Genomic DNA, 20,224 nt, shown 5'->3' on the forward strand with positions numbered 1-20,224 from the left:
GGAGGCAGCGCAGCTGCTTAGGATGCCGGAGTCGCCGGCAGGAAGCCCTTCCCGACCGAGACACCAAGAATGGATCCCGGCTCGACCAGACTGGACCACGATTCCGCACCGACGCCGTTCCCCTACGGGGGCCAGAAGATCCTCCTCGCAGGCTAAGCAAGACATCATAGCGCATATCTGTTCTCTTGAGGGTGATCGCGAAGGGATGGGGTCACATCCGTCGACCCCGTGACTTAGCGCCCACTGAGGGGTGCTGTCTTCGCGACCTGTTGCGGCTACCGTCACCTTTGCCTCCCGCCTCGGACGATGATCATTGGTGCTTACGTCCCACTCGGAGGAGATACTGCCCACTGGATGAGCTGTTCGTTCTTGAACCATCTTGACATATGGCACGTACCACTGCTGCGGGATGCAATTCTGACGCCCTTGTTGGGCGTCTGCTCTGTGCCCCCTGCGGCTCGCCGACCCTTCCTGTGCCTGTAGTCGCAGTATTGTGCATGGCAGACGAGGACTCCCCGCTCTCGTCGCTTGTGCGGGGCCTTCAGAGAAGCGAGGTGAACTAAATTGGCCACCCTGCATGAACCACTCCGGGTGGCCATGTACCGGACAATGCTACGTTACCCTGCTTGTGAACTTGCATAGCATCCCGACTCCTACTTGGGCGGCGGGGGCACTGGGGCTGCTGTCTCCTGTATTTCTTGAGGGTTCCCCCAATACTGCTCCATAGGGAGTGACATTCCTGAGTGCGTCCAAACCCTTGGGTAGAGGATGCCCGGCGACTGGGGCAGTCCAATGTGGCCCTGTTGGCCTTTTTTGACCTTGGAAGTTATGAGGCCTGTTTGGCCGCTTATTGACTCTCTCTCCCCTCTTCTCTCTTCCTATTTTTCCTTCCTGTCTGTTTCCCTTCCGATCTTTCTTCTATTCCTTCCTCCCGATTCAGTGTGTGGCGGGGTGGGGATGGGGCGGCTGCTGTCCTCTGGGTGGGATGGGTGGAGAGGGGTTGCTTCTGTGCATTTCTCCTCGCATTGGTGGGAGTGGGGAGCATGGGCGGACCCTGACTGCTATACGCTATGCCTGCAACCATCCCTCAGACCCTGAAGGTCTTGACACTCAACGTCAAGGCTTGAACTCCCCTAATAAGCGCAAGCAGGTTTGGCGTTATCTCCTCCAACAACGTCCTGACATCACATTCCTTCAGGAAACTCACTTAATGCAGGGAGACACACACCGCATGGCGCACCCCAAGTACCCTATTCAGTTCTGGGCAGCTGCGGACACTAAAACTGCGGGGGTAGCCATATTGTGCAGAGCTGGTTTCAGGCGGGGAGACACAAGGCCCTATAAGAGTGGGGATGGGCGCTTTCTCAAAGTTACAGTACACATGGGGCGGCGCCGACTTACCCTATGTAACGTATACGCACCCAATCAGTTGCAAGACCGATATCTCCAGACACTTCTGCGGGATCAGATCTCATGTGGTGACCCGAACATGATCTTGGGAGGGGACTTCAATTTAGTCTGGGACCCGGCCATGGATCGTAGCGATGCTGTTTTCAACGATACTGGGGCGATGTCCTCTGCGCTGCGCAAGCAGATTTAGGGTTAATGGATGTGTGGCGTTACCACTGCCCGGACCTGCGAGATTACTCATTCTACTTGCATGCCCACAGGTCCTATTCCCGCATAGATTTCCTCTTTATATCGCTGGAGCTGCTGCGAGATACGTTGGGAGCTTCCATCTCGGACATATCACTGTCGGACCATGCTCATGTTGAAATGCTCCTCCAGGACCCGGCTGCGCGCTCCACTCGTGAGGCTCGTTGTTTTTTACCGCCGAGCATCCTTCGGGATGCTGAGGATGTGGACAGCATCCGAGAGGCCATAGACTCCTATTTTGCTTCTAATGACACCCCGGAGATGTCCTTCCCGGTGATATGGGACGCCTTCAAAGCCACGGTCCGGGGACACATCACCTCTCTGGCAATCGCTCGGAAGCGTGCAGCCTGCAAATTGGAAGCTGATCTGGCAGGGGACATCAAGAAGGCCGAAGTGCAGGATCGGGCACGTTCGTCATTGGAATCTAGGAGGACTCTAGCCAATCTTAGGAGGCAGCTGCGGCTCTTACGCACTAATAAAGCGGAATGCGCTTTGTTGGCATTGAAGCAAAGGTACTTTGAGGGAGGCGACAAGGTAGGACGATTGCTGGGGGGGAGGTTGCGGGGGCGTGCAGCTAAGGCCCATATAGCTAGTGTTCAGCTGCCGGATGGGGCGAGAGCGGTTTCAGAGAAGGCTAAGCAGGCTGCATTTGTGGACTACTACGCCGCCTTGTATGGGAGGGAGCCGGCCTCGGCGGATGCGATCGCGGCGGTCCTGGCTGACTATGAGGGGGCAACACTACCCTCGGCGAGCGCGGCGGAATTGGAAGGCCCCATTACTGTAGAGGAGGTAGCGGCGGCAATTAAAGATCTCCCTTTAGGGAAAACACCAGGCCCGGATGGCCTACCCCTATCCTTCTATCGCACATTCCAGACTCAGCTTCGACCCTATCTCCTAAGGCTGTTCAACTCTTTTACGGATGGCAAGGGGCCGTCCCCTGACATGGGCATGGCGGAAATAGCATTGATACCGAAACCCGGGAAAGACCCCACGATGTGCGCTTCTTACCGCCCTATAGCCTTGCTAAACACGGATCTTAAAATATATATAGGCTGTCCGGAATTCGGTTTAAACCGAATGTACTCGAAAATACCATACCGGCTGAAAATCAGCTGACCTGGTTTAAACCGAGTGTCACTGATTTTCTTATTTGTTGCACCATTTGTTGCACATTTTGGCCACTTGGTGGCGCCAAAGCAGTACAATGGACCCCCGATTGAAGTTCACATGGCAGCAGCAGTGGAGTTATGTGCAGGAGAGGGGGTAACAACGTGTGATAATGGTAGGGCGGAACTGTTGTCTGGGGCTGGCTTGATGGGGGTTATAAATGGGCAGAGAAGTGGGAAGGGCACAGCGGGGATTCAAGTGCCATTCATAGGTGTGGGATGGGTACTTAATACGGCAGGGGGGCGAGAAACGTTTGGGGTAGGTGTAACGCTCGTGAGGGAGAATATTTCTCGGGATGCTGGAGGCTCAGTGCAGATCAATGGGGCCCGCTGTACAACAGCAGGCAATAGCGGAGACCAAGGGGAAAAGCGATGCGGCTCTATGCGCAGAGCGGCTCAACATAGTGATCCTGGGCAGATAGGTTAATGTCCTCAGGCGATCACAAACGAGGTCTTTTGCCTGGGGGTCAAGCACTGACTGGTGGGGGGAGAGCTTCAGTGTGGAGTCGAGTTACAATTTCGGAATCGGATTGATGGGCTGACAGAGCGGGTGCGAATGAGAGCAGCGAGAGGGAATGCAGGAGGCCCATTTTAGGAGTTGTGCACATCGTAATTGGGCACAGGAGCACAAGGTTGTTACGCAAGGCAATAGTAGTAAATGAGGGAGGCGAGGGGGGCCGGGGCTCGGACCTGCTGACTCAGGAGCAGGTGAGTTAAGTTTGAAACTCGATGTAGCTCAACATCCTGTGAGCCTGGGGGGATGATATAAATCCCACAGTACTGCAAAGGATGTATTTGTAATGGGGTGACGCAACAGGGGCAGCAAAACACTTCAATATCAGAGGCGGGTTGGAGGGAGACAAAGCGTGTAAGTGGGGGTGGCTCGTTTCACCGGGTTAAGACAGGGCAGATAGGGGTCTAATTACTAAGTTAATGCAGGGAACCAGGTTGCCACGGGGGAGGTTTTTGTAAGGTAAGAAGAATGGAGTCTGGCCAGTTCGGATCCATTACACCTACAATGAGCCAGGGCTATTGGCTTAGTCAAATGGTTGTTAGTAGCAAAAGATAAATAAGCAACAACCACGGCTTTGTTTATATAATATTGAAAATGCTTCCATGATAAATTGATGAGACACTGAAAGATCTAGAACGAGTCTCGTTGAAGTACATTAAATGCTTTGAGCAGTGGCACTGCTGCAGAGATAAAAAAAAAATCGCCATGAGGGTGAGAGCCCAATAGAGAGGCGCCTGAGCACCTGATTTAAGAATTGCCTGTGCCCTCTGGATGTAGCCCTCTGGCAGTGTTATCTACTTGCCGGGCATGGGGAGGTCATGAAATTGCCATGTTGAAAGCACTGAAGTGCAAACTTCCCACGCTGCTCTTCACTGTGCGTTAAAACTGATTTGTAGGGCAGATTCAGTGCTTGGGTGTTTTTTCTCAGATTTCCAAAAAATGCTATCACTGAGTAGAGAAGATAGGCTCCTGTTTTTAAATAAAAAGGGCATGTCGTGCTGACATGCCCATTCAGAATATATCTCGAAGGAGCGGCGCAAGCCTCTCACGCTGGCCACAGCTGTGCTTGCATACCTGCTAAGTAAGGTAAAGGTGAGCATGGACCCATAGCCTTTTTCTTTTTCACTCCAGATTTTCTGGGAATTCACTTTACACAAATATCAAATATCACCCATCGGTTTCACACTCCGAAAGGTAAATAATACTTTTGAAGGTGCATTTATTTTTGTTCCAGAGAATTAATTACATTTTTAACTCCTGACAGGAGCAGATTTCTCAATTATTCGCCAAAGGCCACCTTCATTAAAAAAAAAAACTTGTTTTTAGGTCGGAAGGCCGTGGCAGAACAGGGTAAGACGATGGGAGGGAGGAGAACGAAGATACAGTGCCATCAGATGAGGAGGGAGGGTGTTGGTGGGGGGGATCGGCGCTTCATAGCAGGCACAATGATGGGCAGGTGGGACCATAGGGCAAGGTTGTCTGTTCTCCGCCCTCGAATCGACTGCTGGGCTGGCTCCAACTCGGATGCAGGGTGGATTCAAGGAGCCGCTGGTTTCCTTGGATAGCGGTTTCGGGCCCAGTCTTTATTCCCCAGCTTTCATCCTTCTGAGACTAATTATATAAGTTACAACTCGTTGCCAATAACCACAGTGCCTACGGTGGCGCGCAAGGGGACTTGTCTGGGGAGGGATGAAGGGGCGCACTACAGGGAGAAATGCAAGGGAGGCTGGAGGTAGTTTGCGCAGGTGGTGGGGGAGCGGGTGGTCACCTTCATGAAAGGGGGGGTCTCCTGGCACGAGGCAGTAAGGACACAGGGGGATGATGCTGGAGATGGAAGGAACAGTCGGTGGTACGCTGGTGGGCACACAGGTGGCGGAGCGTGCAATAATTTGAGTGTCTGGCATGGCAGCAGCGAAAAGATTACATATGGCTAATTGTGCCCCCTCTGTTGACAGACAAGGAGCAAGGAAGATTGTCTGGGTGGTGCCAGTGCTACACAGGGAGGGTGGGGGTGTAATGTTGGGCTGCATAAGAGGCTAATTTGGCCTATTGGCGGCACCGTTCATTGGGGGTACACGTACAAGGAGACCAGCAGTTAGGCCAGGGTCCGCGATAACGTAGATAGTTCTCCTCCCGCAATAAATCAAAGGTTGCACACATCCCCAAAAAAATAAAATATGCAGCAAAAAGCAACTGTTAAACCTTACTCTGGTTATGCAGAAGTTGCCTTAATGAAGCGCCAAAGTGTTAGACATTCCAAATTATATTTGATATTTTATAAAATATTTTAACTCTAAACATTTCTGCTCTAGTGTCAACCCCAATCCCCATGCTATTTCAAATGCAGCAGGCTGCTAATACATGTAGGACTACTGTGCTGGTTTTGTTAGACCTGCATTTGTTAGGTAAAATGCACCTCATCACTATTATTGATGGGAAAACAAGCAGCTTCTGGACTCTTTGTTGTGGCAGAAATTGTATGATCACATTTTTCAATTCAGTTTGCTCTTGTCTTTCGTTATTGTGAATCATCTGTTTTCCAAAGATTGACTGAAGAAGTATTGCATAGTGTACTACAATAAGTTTGACTTGTAAAAATATATTTGAACCTCATATACACTGTACGTACACTGTCTACATACCATGCATCAGTGAAGAAAGCAAGTAATAATAAAAGCAAAGCGTTCCATAAACACCGGTAAAACACTGTTTCTGCTGTTTTTTATGGCGCAAAAATGGGTAACCACTGAAAAGCACTGTTTTTGTAAGGTATTGAAATCACTGGAAAACACCACCCGAATTTTCCAAAAATAGAAACTGAAAACAGGAAAGCCTAAATATATACTAAACTCCTTGCCAAACGTTTAGATTCGCATATGCCGGGGCTTGTGGACCCTGACCAGGCCGGATTTATTCGAAACCGACAGGGGGCGGACAATGTACGTAAGCTTGCGCACCTCGTGGGGAAGGTGCACCACTGGAAAATCCCAGCTTGCCTTCTATCCCTGGACGCGGAGAAGGTGTTTGACCGGGTGGACTGGACCTTCCTTAGGGCGGTGCTTCACAAATTTGGGTTGGGCCCGAAGATGACTGCAAGGGTTATGGCCCCATACATAGGACCCCAGGCCAGATTCCGGGTTAATGGCGGCTTGACACCTCCGCTGGCGATACACAGGGGCACTAGGCAGGGGTGCCCCCTCTCGCCCCTATTGTTCGCCCTCGCAGTGGAACCCCTCGCGGAGATGATACGGCGCGAGCCGGACATCCACGGAATAACCCATGGTGGCCAGGATAACAAGGTGGCGTTGTTCGCGGACGATTTAATTCTTACTCTTACGCGCCCGCGGGAATCTCTACCGGCCGTCCGTAGGGTGCTTTGCCTTTATGAGAGTGCCTCTGGTCTCAAGAACAACCATGATAAGTCATGGGCTCTCAATCTTACCATCCTGGTGGAGGAGATGCCCTCTTTGAAGAGGGCCATGCCCTATCAGTGGGCTGAGCGTCATATTCGATACTTGGGCCTCACTTTGACCTCCTCCCTGGACGCCTGGTCGTCTGTGAACTGGCGGGACTGCCGAAAGGAGGTCTTGGAAGATCTACGGCGGTGGAAGCCACTGATGTTGTCCTGGCTAGGCAGGCTCAACGCTGTTAAAATGTCGATCCTCCCCAAAGTTCTGTACGTGTTTCAGTGCCTCCCCACCCCAATCCCGCTCCACTGCATACGGAGTCTGCAACACGAACTCACGTCTTTTGTGTGGGGTGGTAAGCGATCACGCTTCTCGCAAAAGATCCTTATGGCTCCACGAGATAGGGGAGGTCTTGCCTGTCCCAATCTAGTGCATTATTATTGGGCTGCACATCTCCGTTTTGTGATAGAGTGGGGGGTGCGAGAGAGTGAAAAAGGATGGCTGCATAAGGACAGGGCGGTAACAGGATGCACCATCTGGGATCTGCCGTGGCTCCATCGGACAGCCCGCTCTAAGAGTGCGTACATGGCGGTACCCACGAAAACGGTGCTGGACGTCTGGGACGCCATTGCCGTGTCCAAAGGGCTCACTATGTTCCCATCCCCACATACTCCCATAGCATCGAATCTGCATTTCCCGCCGGCTCATCAATCGCGGGCGTTTGAGCAATGGACGCAAGGAGAATGCAGGGTGATCTGCGATCTGTTTGAGGGGGGCACGTTCAAATCGTTTGACCAATGCCGGGAGGAGTTTCACTTACAGCCGACGGCACGGTTGCAATATGCTCAATTGCGACACTGGGTCTCCAACGGGGAGATGCATCAAGCAGCCACGCGAACCTTCAACCCCTTCGAAAAGCTGGCGCGCTCCCTTGGGGGTTTAAAAAGATTGGTCACCCAGATTTACCAGATCTTGCAACATCCGCCACTTGTACTTACCCACCCATACCAGCGCCAATGGCAGCTAACGGTAGCCACAGATATCGAGCCTTCGCAATGGGACAGAGTGTGGAGAGATATCCCCAAGGTTTATCAGGGTATCCCGCAGATGGAAAATGCCTACAAGCTTTTAACTCAGTGGTACTACACTCCTCTGGGGCTGCATAAGATGTTCCCCAATGTTTCCTCACTGTGCTGGAGATGTCGGACTGCAACAGGGGATTTTGTACACATATGGTGGTCGTGCCCGCTCTTAACTGTTTTTTGGAAGGAGGTCCTTCAGCCACATTAGGGGGGCGTTGGGGTTCCCCTTGCCTGAAGCCATAAGCACAATCCTACTTGGCATTCGGCCCCTCGACCTCAAGGCACTTACCCGCAGTGACTGGGTTCTGATGCTCCAAATGCTGGGAGCGGCCAAGCAGCTTATAACCTTGTACTGGAAAAAGACCGAAGCACCCCCCATAGCCTCCTGGTTTGTGCGGCTTTGGCACGTTTTAGCTATGGAGCTTCTCACAGCGCGAATGCAAATGTGCGATACTCGCTTTGGGACAATTTGGAAGCCCTTGGTGCGTTACCTCTGCTCAATAGAACACGCAAGATACATGCCCACTAGACTCCGGACTCTACACCTTTTTGACGATGCTGTCATCCCCGCAGACCCCAACAGACTGCTCCCTTAGACATCATACAGGACGCGGGAGCTCCCGAGGCTATCCCTAACTGGCGGCTGCCCCCCCTCCTCCCCCATTGAGCAGCACACACGCCCTGCTTACACGACGCCCTCCCTGCCTCTTGCTTCCTATCCCTCTTTCTCTACTCCTCTCTTTCCTATCTCTATCTTTAGATCTCATACATGTTTGTTGGCCCCCGTTGGGTCGTACATGAGTAATGGCCTTGTTACACATTCACCTGTTCTCATTGTCCCGGTGCTTGGGCTCCATCCGCACTGAGTAGGTCTAACAGCTGATTCCAAGCAACGCGGGCGGCCCTGCTGGGGTTGTAGGCAAGGTGCTGTGTTAACTTGTCTCTGTAGGCAGGATATATGATCTAATTGCTATTTCGTACGCAGCCGGCCTTGAAAAGAGGTTGTAGGCATATCGCTGTGTTTAGGTGCCCCTGTCCGGGGATTTGCATCAAAATAAAAGCAAACTTGGAACAAAAGAATTGAGACGCCTTGAATCTAGGATGATTATAAAATACCATACAATGCAGCCAACAGGACAGAACAGTGATGAGGCACTAGCCGTACATTTAGGTTGAGATGTTCCCTGTTTATAAAGAGTTTTTCTTGGTGATAAGCCGGAATTGATCAAATTAATTTTTTAAAACATATATTTTTATTCTCACTTTCTCTTGTTCAATGAATTATATCTGTCTATGTAAATTAAGTAAAATATGCAATATATGGTATTCATTTTTGTTTATTTTTAATTTTTTAGATATGTATCTAAAGCAAATGGAAGGCAAAATTGAGCATAATATCTGCAAGAATTGTGTCGAATACTTTCCAACAGCAAATTGAGACTCTTTAGTCAGGGTACCAACTATGATAGAGTGGTGGGAGCTTTGGAATTCCACTTGGATAAAATACATATGCAATTAAGTTGCAGAAAGTAACCCACTGGGGTGAGAACTGTTGTTGTTGTGGCAGTTCTGATAAACTATAGACCATGTATTTGTGTCCAGGATAGTGTTGACTATTTTATAATATATTTATGGGCAGTAAAGATCAAGAACCTTTTCATGGAGAGTCCTATATTTTTTCATTGGGTTTAGCTAATGTCATGTAGTTATGAATTAGCCCAGTGGGGCAGTACTTTACCTGGTTTTACTTGTACCTTTAATCTAATGCACACCGGTGGCAGCGGTGATGACGGCTAACCATTTTTACATTTCGGCATGAATTAGCCCACTGGGGCAGTACTTTGCTTTGGTTTACTTACATTTTTAATTTAAGGCACACCGGTGGCAGCGGTGATGACTGTTAACCAATTTTCATGACGTCTACTGATGAAACTATTCAATACTTACGAACATCGTTTCGGGTGTCCAAAAGAATTAAATAATGGTGTTCGGGACTCTAAATAAAGTTATCTTGAATTGATGCTCTGTGCCCGAGAAACATGGGAAATGTAGTCCACACATGGAGTGAGAAGTTGAAAGAAAGGGAGTGTTCCCCGGAACCACTATCACACTTGCAACATTTAATTTGTTAAATCCAAAGAACCTAATACATTGAATGTATGTATATTGTTGTAAATAATGAGGCAGAGCGGCATTTATTGTAGGATTTCCACTATTCCGAGAAATTTGTTTTCACTTTTTATGAAGTCGAATGTCACATGATCTGTTTAAATACTTTATTGTTTTGCATTCACACTACTCGTGAACAAGGAGCGGACGCTCCGAAACACGTAGGGTGACTTTGCTGGGAGAAATCACGCTAAAGAAACTGTGGCCAATGTATGTTGTCCTTTTGGAGTGTTAGAGACGACGCTTTGTTGGATTATTAAGGGCTTGCGACCCTGCCAGGGCCCGCCATTGCAAGCGGCTCGGGTTTCTGCGCAACCAAATTGTTGGATATATATATGTGTATGTGTCTGTGTGTATATATATATATATATATATATATATATATATATATATATATATATATACATACATACACACACACATATAGTCAAGTCAAAACATGGATATTTATATGGCGCACAAATCACTTCCAGGAAGTCTCATGGCGCCTACAATATATATATATATATACACACACACACACACACATATATATATATATATTCACTGAAAAAAACATAGGTTTCACACCAGTTATAGTTAGCTGAACATTTTACTCATACAAAACCATTGAAATTCCCACGTTATAGTTAGTTGGACTCACTATAACTCGCGCGCCCGCAATCCACTGCTGATGATGTCACATATTACATCATTCATGACATGGTCAGTGACATCACTGATGACATCACTGATGACATCTCAAATGACATCACTGATGACGTCGCGGGCTACGCGTACCGTACGCGTACGTACGCGCACCCCGCGACTTTTTAAAAAACTTTTTTTTTTTGCCTTGGGGGTCCTTGTGGGACCCCCTGAGCAGGCCTAGGGGGTCAGGGTGCTTCTACCCTGCCCCCTTTTTGAGTTCTACACATTTGTTTTTCTGCTTTCCTGTACCTCACTCTACCGAGGCACAAGATGGCTGCCCACAATTTCTGTTTTAGAGTGTTGACAGACAGTGGCAGCCAATCAGCATGCAGCTCGTGCACGTAGGGGTACGCGTACGGTACGCGTACGTACGCGGACGGGTAAGCTTAGGAGTAAGCTTAGGGTGAGCTGCTATAGATATATATGTTTTTGAAGTTAATTTTCTTAAAAACCACTGGAGCAATTTTCACCAAACATAGCAAAGACACATCTGCGTACCAGTCCCTACAATTTTGCCAAGTTTGGCGTAATTCCGTTCAGCGGTTCAGGCTGTAGATTGTCAGACCGTCCTATGGAAATTAACATGGGGCCCCCCTTTTTTCTCAGCCCTCACTTCACGAATCCCCCCGAAACTTTCAGGGAAGGAGCGGAGCGCAGCGAGACCATTTTAGGGAAAATTACAGGCAGATCCCTCAACCGGCGCCAAAGTTATTCCCAATAGAATGTTGCGGATTTCCTATGGAAAACAATCCTAACTATAACTACCTACTGGCGACTGCCAGTAGGTAATATATATATATATATATATATATATGTGTGTGTGTGTGCAGTGCTAAATATGTATTGATTACCACTGTTGAGTTTGGGGGAGGGTCATAACTAACGAAATTTAAAGCCTCGAATAGGTCATGATGCCCCTCCCACAAAATGGTAATAAATGGCATATTATGCTCTGCATATACAGTAAAAGCCTTTGCATTTTTTCCATACGTTTTTGTTTTAAAACATTTTTATTCAAAACTAAGGTGAAAGGTGCCGTGCAATGTGTTCAGTGAGGTAAAATCATATAGAAGAGGCTTCTTGATAATTAGCAGTCGATTTCCTGTGGAAAGTCCCTGGAGCAGGCAATCTTTGACATAGTAAACTGTTTCCCCCCCCAAATGTTGGTTTCATTGCGCTGTCGTAATAACATGGAATTTGGCACTGTTGTAATAAAGATGTGCATTTGCCTTTAAAATATTGTTACTCAAAATAACATTATTGGGACACATTTATTGCTCTGGCTAGGCATACATATGTGCGATTTTTCCACCCATATTTAAATTTTCTAGTGAAATACCTTTTATGGAATATAAATAAAGTTGCAGATCTAGTCATGGACATGTGTCTCTGATAATTAGAAATGTACTATTGTTGACATCATTACTCAGAGAGCCAATGTTGTTACTGTGGAACACTTTTAGCTGAGTGGTTATTACATGAAAGGAATCCTTGAGGGTGCGCTATTTAAAGCCTGGTATCTACAATCTTTCCAGGCCTCTCTAAAGCCAGCTTTCTCTTTTCGACTGCGCTAAGGATCTTCTTCCTTGGACCCAGCTGAATATTTATGCTTTGCAGGTCTACATCAGTACAAAGCATAAGGGCATCTAAGTCAATTTTCTCTCTCATTAGAATGGGAACCAGATCATGCAGATTCTGAGATGCCAGAAACACCAAAAGAGGGGCGGTCTCAACCTCATTGTCATCCCAGCCAACATCTTCCTCATTCCAAGGTAACTCAATGTCATTGTCAGCATCAAGTTCACTTGCCGTTCCATCATCTTCAGGCTGGAATAATTCACTAGAGATCTTGAACCCCATGTCTTCTCTATTGTATGATGATTCTTCTAGACCCGCATTGAGCCCTACTGCAAGGTTCCGCCTGAAAACAATATTTCCAAGTCCTGGACGATTAAAAACTGACTGCTGCTCATCCTGACCCTTCCCTTCCCCGAGGCTGGTTTTCTCATTAAAGTCTTCCGAAATCTCATCCTCTTGCTTTTCAATGAATACATCTAATGCTCTTGTCCGGCCTGAACTGCTGTTCTCAGTCATGAAGATAACATTACTTGCTGTATTTCTGTCTACTGTGTTTTTTTCTTTCCTTTTCAGCTTTGTCCTCAAAGTCTCCGTCAAGCTTAGGGAACCTGACGAAACAGAAGCAGCAGGATGTTGGGAAGTGACTGTTCCCTTCCATGACGAAAGAGATCCAAACTTGTCCTTGTTATAGTTTTTGGTCATCTCACTTTGATGCCTCGCTTGAACTTTTTCACACTCTTTGATTTGCCTTTTGGCATCTTTTTTGGCCTGCTCTTTGAGTCTGGCAACTTTCTTGGGGTTCATTGTATTTTGGTTGGTGGCCGCTCTGTCTAGGATGATAACACATTCATTTCGGTCTCTGCTGACAGCCGCATCAAGCGGAGTACGAAGGTCATTGTCCAGCGCAAAAATGTTGGCCCCAAAATTCACTAAGAAGGACACGCAGTGAATGTGTCCATTGGCAGCCGCATGGTGCAGTGACGTGTTTCCCCATATGTCACATTTATCAGGATTACCACTGCAAAAACAAGAACACAATATTTAATACTTAGGCGTTACTGCAGAAGAAGATTGATTAAACTAGCATGATCAAACTTTGCCCCAGTTCCTAATACCAAAGGAAACCAGTTGAAAGCAAGGGTCAAGTGCTATAACGCCTGATACACCACATGTAACGTGCTTAACCTGTGGCACACATCTTACATGTCTAACCACAGTGTTGGTGTCTACATGTAGGAATTTGTTACTGGAGGGGATACCACCAGCTCACAACACACGTTTGACAGCACAGACCCTCCTCTGCACCACAGCGCAAGGCTTTGCATCTCACAGAATAGTCACATGTAGTGCGAACACCAGTGATAACATTATCAACAATGCAACTTTTATGAAAACCTAGTGCTTTCCTAATTTTTGATATGTGGTAAGTAATTTTTTTTTACCTGAAAATGTGGTAACTTGGTGATTAAAAGTATGACGTGGTCAGCTATAAAATTATTTCTTTGTACCTCCACTACGCAGGATTATAAGAACAAGCATTTGCAATGCAATAGGTCTCGCATTATGAAAGTTTGAGCTATTGGCATTGCTAATAATAATGCGACACCAATAGCTCAAAATGTAATAATGCGAGACCTATTGCATTGCAAATGCTTGGTACTTTAGAGCGTGTGCTGTTATGGCCAGAACTGCCGACTTTGGAACTAGAGTCCGAGTCCTGGCGTCGCCTACACATCCTGTGATTTTGGGCAAATCACTTACTCACCTGTGCCTAAAAAAATAATCTAGCCTTGTGTAATGTAACTCATGCTGCGCTTGGGCATGCTGTGGTGGGAGGCGGAGGGGTCTGCAGGCACTGCCGATGGCACTGGGGCAGGCTGTGGTGGGAGGCGGGAGGCGTCTGTAGGCATTGCCGATGGCGCTTGGTCAGGCTGTGGTGGGAGACGGGAGGGATATGCAGGCACTGCCGATAGCGCTTGGGCAGGCTGTGGTGGGAGGCGGCTGCAGGCACCGCCAATCTTTTGTAAATATTGACGCTTGGGCAGGCTGTGGTGGAAGGAGGGAGGGGCCTGCAGGCACTGCTGATGGCGCTTGGGCAGGCTGTGGTGGGAGGGAGGGGTCTGCAGGCACCGCCGATGGCACTTGGGCAGGCTGTGGTGGGAGGTGGAAGGGGTCTGCAGGCACTGCCAAAATAGCTTCTTACGGATGAAAATATACAGAACTTACCAATACCATTTTTAGCCAAAAATAAAATTGGTGGTATTTTGGGGAGAAGTTTTGAAAAATAAGCCACTAACGAATAACATAAAAAAAGTACTAGCAAAGTGTACAATGAGTCAATGCCATTTATAAGATAACCAAAACTTCAACATTAAAAGAAATCCATAGTGCTTAATTTGCAAAAGAAAAACTGACAGCGCGCAAAGTTTTGACCAGAAACCCACGGCTTGTGCTATCGAAGGTCGTGATTTGGAATATCAAGCCTTCATAGTCTCCATTCCACTTCAACCCTCTTTAACACACCAGACATTCCATGCCTCTATCTCGCAGGTTAATTTTATCTCTTATTTCGGCCTTTGTCACTTTTTTTCGTCTTTCTCTTACTCCTTTCCCGTTTTTGTGTTTTTCAATTTCTTGGCTGGATCAAAGTCCGATGAAGGGACCACCAGCACAAATTAAGCAATGCTATTAAGTGTTCACTAAAGTAAAGTAACTGTGAAATTACCCAAGTATAGGGTCAAATAAAAAATTAACCACAAAATCAGATTCCTGAATCGAAGTCTGTTTCGCTCTCATGTCACAGAAAACGCCAAAACACAGTCAGTATGAGCACTGCTAGATTACAATTTGCTACAAATAAAATAAGTCAAATCATTAAAAACCAACCACGTAAATATTAAATTCTTCAGAAACAGAATTCAATTAGAATTCGTGATTTGTTCGAAAATGGTTGCATTGGAACACCAAGTTACAGATACGCCTTTGTCTAACATTAAACAGGAAAAGAGAAATAATCTACCCATTTTTTAAGAATAAAGAAGGACAACTTGTACTGCATAGTTGCCAGGAAGAGCTTATTTGACGAGAAATAGAAAAGTGGCCGTCCAAGATACACAATCCAGCTCCTGGTCATTTTGTGCTGCTCACAGAGGTCTGTGAATTATTAACGAGTACGCACCTTCCCCCTGCACATGACAGGGCACAAAGACAAAGGCATGAAAACAGCCTGGGAATGGGAGTACAAAGGAAACGTGCTCCGACAAATAAGGCATCTTTGGAAACCAGCCCAGCATCCCTGGGCATCACTTGTGAAGTTTAGCGTGCTAGCCATCTTCGTCGCCGTCCTAGTATTTCGCAGCATTAGCCAACCTCATTCACTCGTTTCTTTGTTTCCTCCGTGAAGTGTAGTAACTGTGCTGCTTCCATTAAGGTCACTTAATGTGGGAGAGACGCAGCCTTACAGAGTCATTCAGATCGCCTGCTCCCAATCACTGACTCAGATGTGGGTAGTGCGAGGCTGACGTCTGCCAGATGCATTTATGCGGGGGTACTTGCTCATCTGAAAGCTAAAAATTGGATACTTCAAATGACAAGAAAAGGGGTGTGGGGGAGGAGTGCAGAAAGCTTTCTGGATCCAGGGGCGGCCTTAGGCACGTGCAAGCTGTGCACCTGCACAGGGCCACCAAACCGCAGGGGCCACCACGCCAATATATAGCCATAATATAATAATCCTCTGAGGATGGATACATATTTGCGGGCGGCCCCAGGCAGGGATTTGGCAGCCTCCGGCTCTTTTCCGCTTCCAAACACCCTGGGACCACCTCTTCCGGGGCCCCCTACCTATGCTCCCTGCCCAGGGCCGCCATGAGCCTAGAGACGCTCCTGCTGGATCACTGCCAAAGCGCTCTTGTGACGCGGTTTCCAATCCCACAATCTTGTTAGGCATTCCGCAGGCTACGATAAAGCACTGAGGAGGACGGACAGGCAAGCAGCCTCTGACGACATGATACTTACTGTACACACTTAAAGCGTACAGTAGTAAAACCCGCTTGAAATACGCCACATCACCTACAACCATGCTGGAGCCTGCTGCACTGGCGCACTCATCAATGACAGACTTTACAGGCTCTCAAATCTACAAGGAGGAAACAACAAGGAGAAATAAATATATTTCTCCTTGTTGTGCCTCTGCTGGGAAGGGGTACAATTCTGACACATTCCCCGGAGTCCCAGTGTTGGTAAACATGGGAATGCATGGGTGGATGCGTGAGAACACCCAAGTTCCACCCATATAAAGCCCCCACCACACAGAGTCATGCAAGGCAGAAACCAGCTTTGCATTACTTCAGATTTACCAAGCCATGCAATGTGACCGTGCGTAAATTGGTAAATCTCATTCTAGGTTTTGCGCCACCCTGCGTCCCCTGGCGTGGCACAATGACAACGCAAAACCTTAATAAATCTGGGCCCAGGGGTTTAGAGGAGGGACTGTATGAAAGCTAATGGAGGAAAAACATGTTTTGGAGGGTGATGCATATTTGAGAAGAGGGTGGCCTTATCGCCAGCTCGTAGAGGCATGTTGCTGTTTAGGAGGATAAATATCAGAGGACAGAGAGTGACGCTCACCAAATAAAGCAAGTCGACGGGTATGGGAAAGGGATTTTGCCATGACAAATTACATTATTTGAAAACCAAAGTACGGGTTAGATATGCAATAATAACCTTTGTGAATCTGGCATTCTGTGAGGTTCTGTTGTCTTGGCAATGTAGGTTTCAGCACCCAGGGTTAGTAGTGTGGTTGGGATTTTCCCAAGACAGAACAAATAGTTTTTATGTTTTTTTTAAAAACACTCCACATTCCTTTGATGGAGAATATATGGATAGGAGGGAAAATCCACAAATTGCTAGTATTCGGAAGGAAGGGCTCAGAAATCCTACCCTGGGGCGCTAGACAGATCACTATCCGGCCTGTGGTTGCACTGCCCTCCCCTGGGACAAAGCTGCTAAAAAGAAACAAGGCTAATTTACATAGTGTGATGACGTACACACGCATATCACTTGTCATTAAAGTTCGCCTCTTGGCACATGTAGAGCAAAGTGTCCCATATGGCAGACCGACAGATTGCCACAGGGCTGCACAGTGTTTGAAGAATGTGTGGTGGGTCTGGATGGAAACTGCATTTTGAAGCTAAATGTTTCAAATGTATTTTAAACGCTTTCTCTTTTTAAGCACAGGATAGATAGAGCTTGCACAGTTGATACACTTCTAAATTGTACAATGATAGGCCTCTGCAGTGTACATAGGTCTATGCAATGTGTGTAATAAAATATTTATTTACCTTGTTAGTATTTGAACCTGTGATATGGATGTTATACTTTTTTTATCTTGTTGTTTGATCTACATGCCTCCTCTGTCTCGCTCCGTTGAAAAGCACTCTGACACCCCCAGGGGTCAGGTTCGCACTATATAAAACTTTTTTTAAATAAATACATTAAATGAAGAAATGTTCCGTACACAACTACGCAACAGGTGCATTAATCTAATGATTTTTCTCCTGAGGGCAGAAACTGTGACCTACAGGTTTTACACAGATCTTAGTAGTAAATACGTTAACCCACTGATCTATTTCATTAGATTTGGACAGGTGCCCTTCAGATTATAAATATATCTGTAGGAGTTCAGCCAGTGGCATGGAAATTTACAGTATTTACCTGCACCATCAGTACCCAGAGTTTCTTGGTGAAAGTCCAGCAAATAATGAGCAATCACGAAGGGAATCAAATCGGTAATTACATATTCCCCCAGTCATTCCTCATTTCTTAGTTGGTTTTCATGGTCCGGCTCATAATGGTTGTTTTTATCACCCCTGGAACTAATGGTAGAACTTATTTTTGGTAACTTGCCGGGTTGGAGAATATCCACCTCATTCCTATAGCAAGGGGCTCCTATGGTCCTGAAGAAAACCCACACACCTCTTAACAGGGTAATAAAGGGAGTAGTTTCTGTCCTGTAACTCCAGTTCTGTAGTAGGGGTATCTCTGTTATAGTCATAATCTAGTGAATAGTCCCGCCCATGTGCGCGGACCCCGGAGCAATCAAAAATAATCTCTTAAGTTGTCCAAACATGCAGAACTGCACAGACACTTAAGAGAGAATTTAAAGACAGATAATGCAGCCTATATCCACAGGCTACACTGTCTAGTACTTCGACTAGAAATTCCACCAAAAGTCCACAGACAGCACAGCCTGTCCAGGGTTTTCTTACAGAGAAAACCTTGCCTGTAACAGCAAAACCCTCTGGAATGATAGAGAGGAAGAAGTGGACAGACAAGCCCCATAGGCTGCCATTATGTGGCTCAAAACAGAATACTGTGCCTTTAAGAGAACTTTCCAGAAGCCTCACAGTATCCCAGAATGCACTGCAGGTCCCTTCCACCTTCAGTTCTTTTTGAAGGCGTAACACGCCAGACCTGTAGTATTTCTTACATGAATATCTCTCTCCACCGGGGAGGAGGGCGGGCGCTTATGACTATAACAGAGATACCCCTACTACAGAACTGGAGTTACAGGAGAGAAACTACTCCTTCTGTAGTAGGGGATCTCTGTGTATAGTCATAATCTAGTGAATAGAATGGCAAGCCCATCCCCACACCAAAGCGGCGGTGGAGAAAAGAGAAATAACACCACTACTGTGCGAACAGATTTTGCAGCGAAGCCTGCCCAACCCGAGCATCTGCCCTGGCAACAGTGTCCAGACAGTAATGCTCAACAAAGGTATGGACCGACTTCCAAGTGGCTGCCCTGCAGATATCTGCAAGCGGAACACTACGGAGCAAAGCAGTCGTGGCAGCTTTGCCCCTGGTGGAATGAGCCTTAGGTTTACCCCCTAAGGTCTTATCAGCCTTTTGGTAACACAATTGTATACAGGACACAATCCACCTCGAGATGGACTGTTTAGAGGTAGCAAGACCAGTCCTGACTGATCCATAATTGATAAACAATTATTCTGACCTACGAATATCCTTGGTTTTATTCAGATAAAATTTCAACACCCTCCTAACATCCAGGGAACGCAGAGACCGTTCCGCTGGAGATGAAGGATCCTGAAAACTCGTAGGCAAAGTTATAGTCTGGTTAACATGGAAGTCAGATATAACCTTCGGAAGAACTTTTAGGGTGAGTACGCAGAACAACGTTAGCAGCATGAAATACAGTATAAGGTTCCTGGCCACACAACGCCTGAATTTCCCTCACCCCGCGGGCCGATGTAATGGCCACGAGGAACGCCGCCTTCCAGGACAGGTGCTGCAATGAAGCCTTATGAATAGGTTCAAAAAGCCCCTTCATCCATCAGGACAGCACCACGTTCAATTCCCATGAAGGTGAAGGAAGCCGGACAGCAGGGAACACTGTCTTCGAGCCTTCCAAAAAACACTTTGATCACAGGGACCTGAAAGAAGGAAGTCTGTGAAGGCCATGTCCTGTAGGCCGTCAGCGCAGATGAACCCCAATGCAATGGACATTAAGGCCAGATTGCGCCAGGTGTAGAAGATACGGAAGGATGACATCTTCCTTCTACGTCCGTAGGTCATAGTCCTTGAACTTGCACCAGATGCAAAAACCTCTTCCACTTGTAAGCATAAGAAGTCCTAGTGGAAGGTCGCCTAGCCTCCTTCAGTATGTCCATACAAACTTCTGACAGATTCAAATGGACATAACGCACTACTCAGGAGCCATGCCGCCAAACTCAAAGACGAGAGGTTGGGGTGCAACATCTGCCCCCTCGAACTTCGTGAGAAGATCCGGCCTGCACGGCAGCCGTATGTGAGGAAGGAGAGACCAGTGAAGCAGGTCCGTGAACCACCACTGCCTGGGCCATTCCAGGGCAATCAGGATCATCCGCGCCCTGGACTGGGACAGTTTGATGAGTACCGCCGGAATCAGGGGAATGGGCGGAAAAG

At 47.3% G+C, this 20,224-nt stretch overlaps 1 protein-coding gene and 1 long non-coding RNA gene across 2 annotated transcripts in view; both read right to left on the reverse strand.

Moving 5' to 3' along the window:
* Window positions 1–881: 881 nt before the first annotated feature.
* Window positions 882–8,891, reverse strand: LOC144785110 (uncharacterized). The gene is made up of 2 exons (XR_013601762.1): window positions 6,182–8,891; window positions 882–2,708 (listed from the first exon to the last, which is right to left on the reverse strand). It is a non-coding gene; the product is annotated as an uncharacterized LOC144785110 (long non-coding RNA).
* Window positions 8,892–11,936: 3,045 nt separating this feature from the next.
* The window catches only part of ANKS4B (ankyrin repeat and sterile alpha motif domain containing 4B), a 72,130-nt gene continuing 63,842 nt past the window's right edge, over window positions 11,937–20,224 (reverse strand). The window contains exon 2 of the mRNA XM_078665067.1: window positions 11,937–13,280. Within this exon, the coding sequence (XP_078521193.1) occupies window positions 12,191–13,280 (1,090 nt within the window). The 3' untranslated portion in view covers window positions 11,937–12,190. The remainder of the gene's footprint in view (window positions 13,281–20,224) is intronic.

This window comes from Lissotriton helveticus, chromosome 10, assembly GCF_964261635.1.
Source record: "Lissotriton helveticus chromosome 10, aLisHel1.1, whole genome shotgun sequence".
NCBI lineage: Eukaryota > Metazoa > Chordata > Amphibia > Caudata > Salamandridae > Lissotriton > Lissotriton helveticus.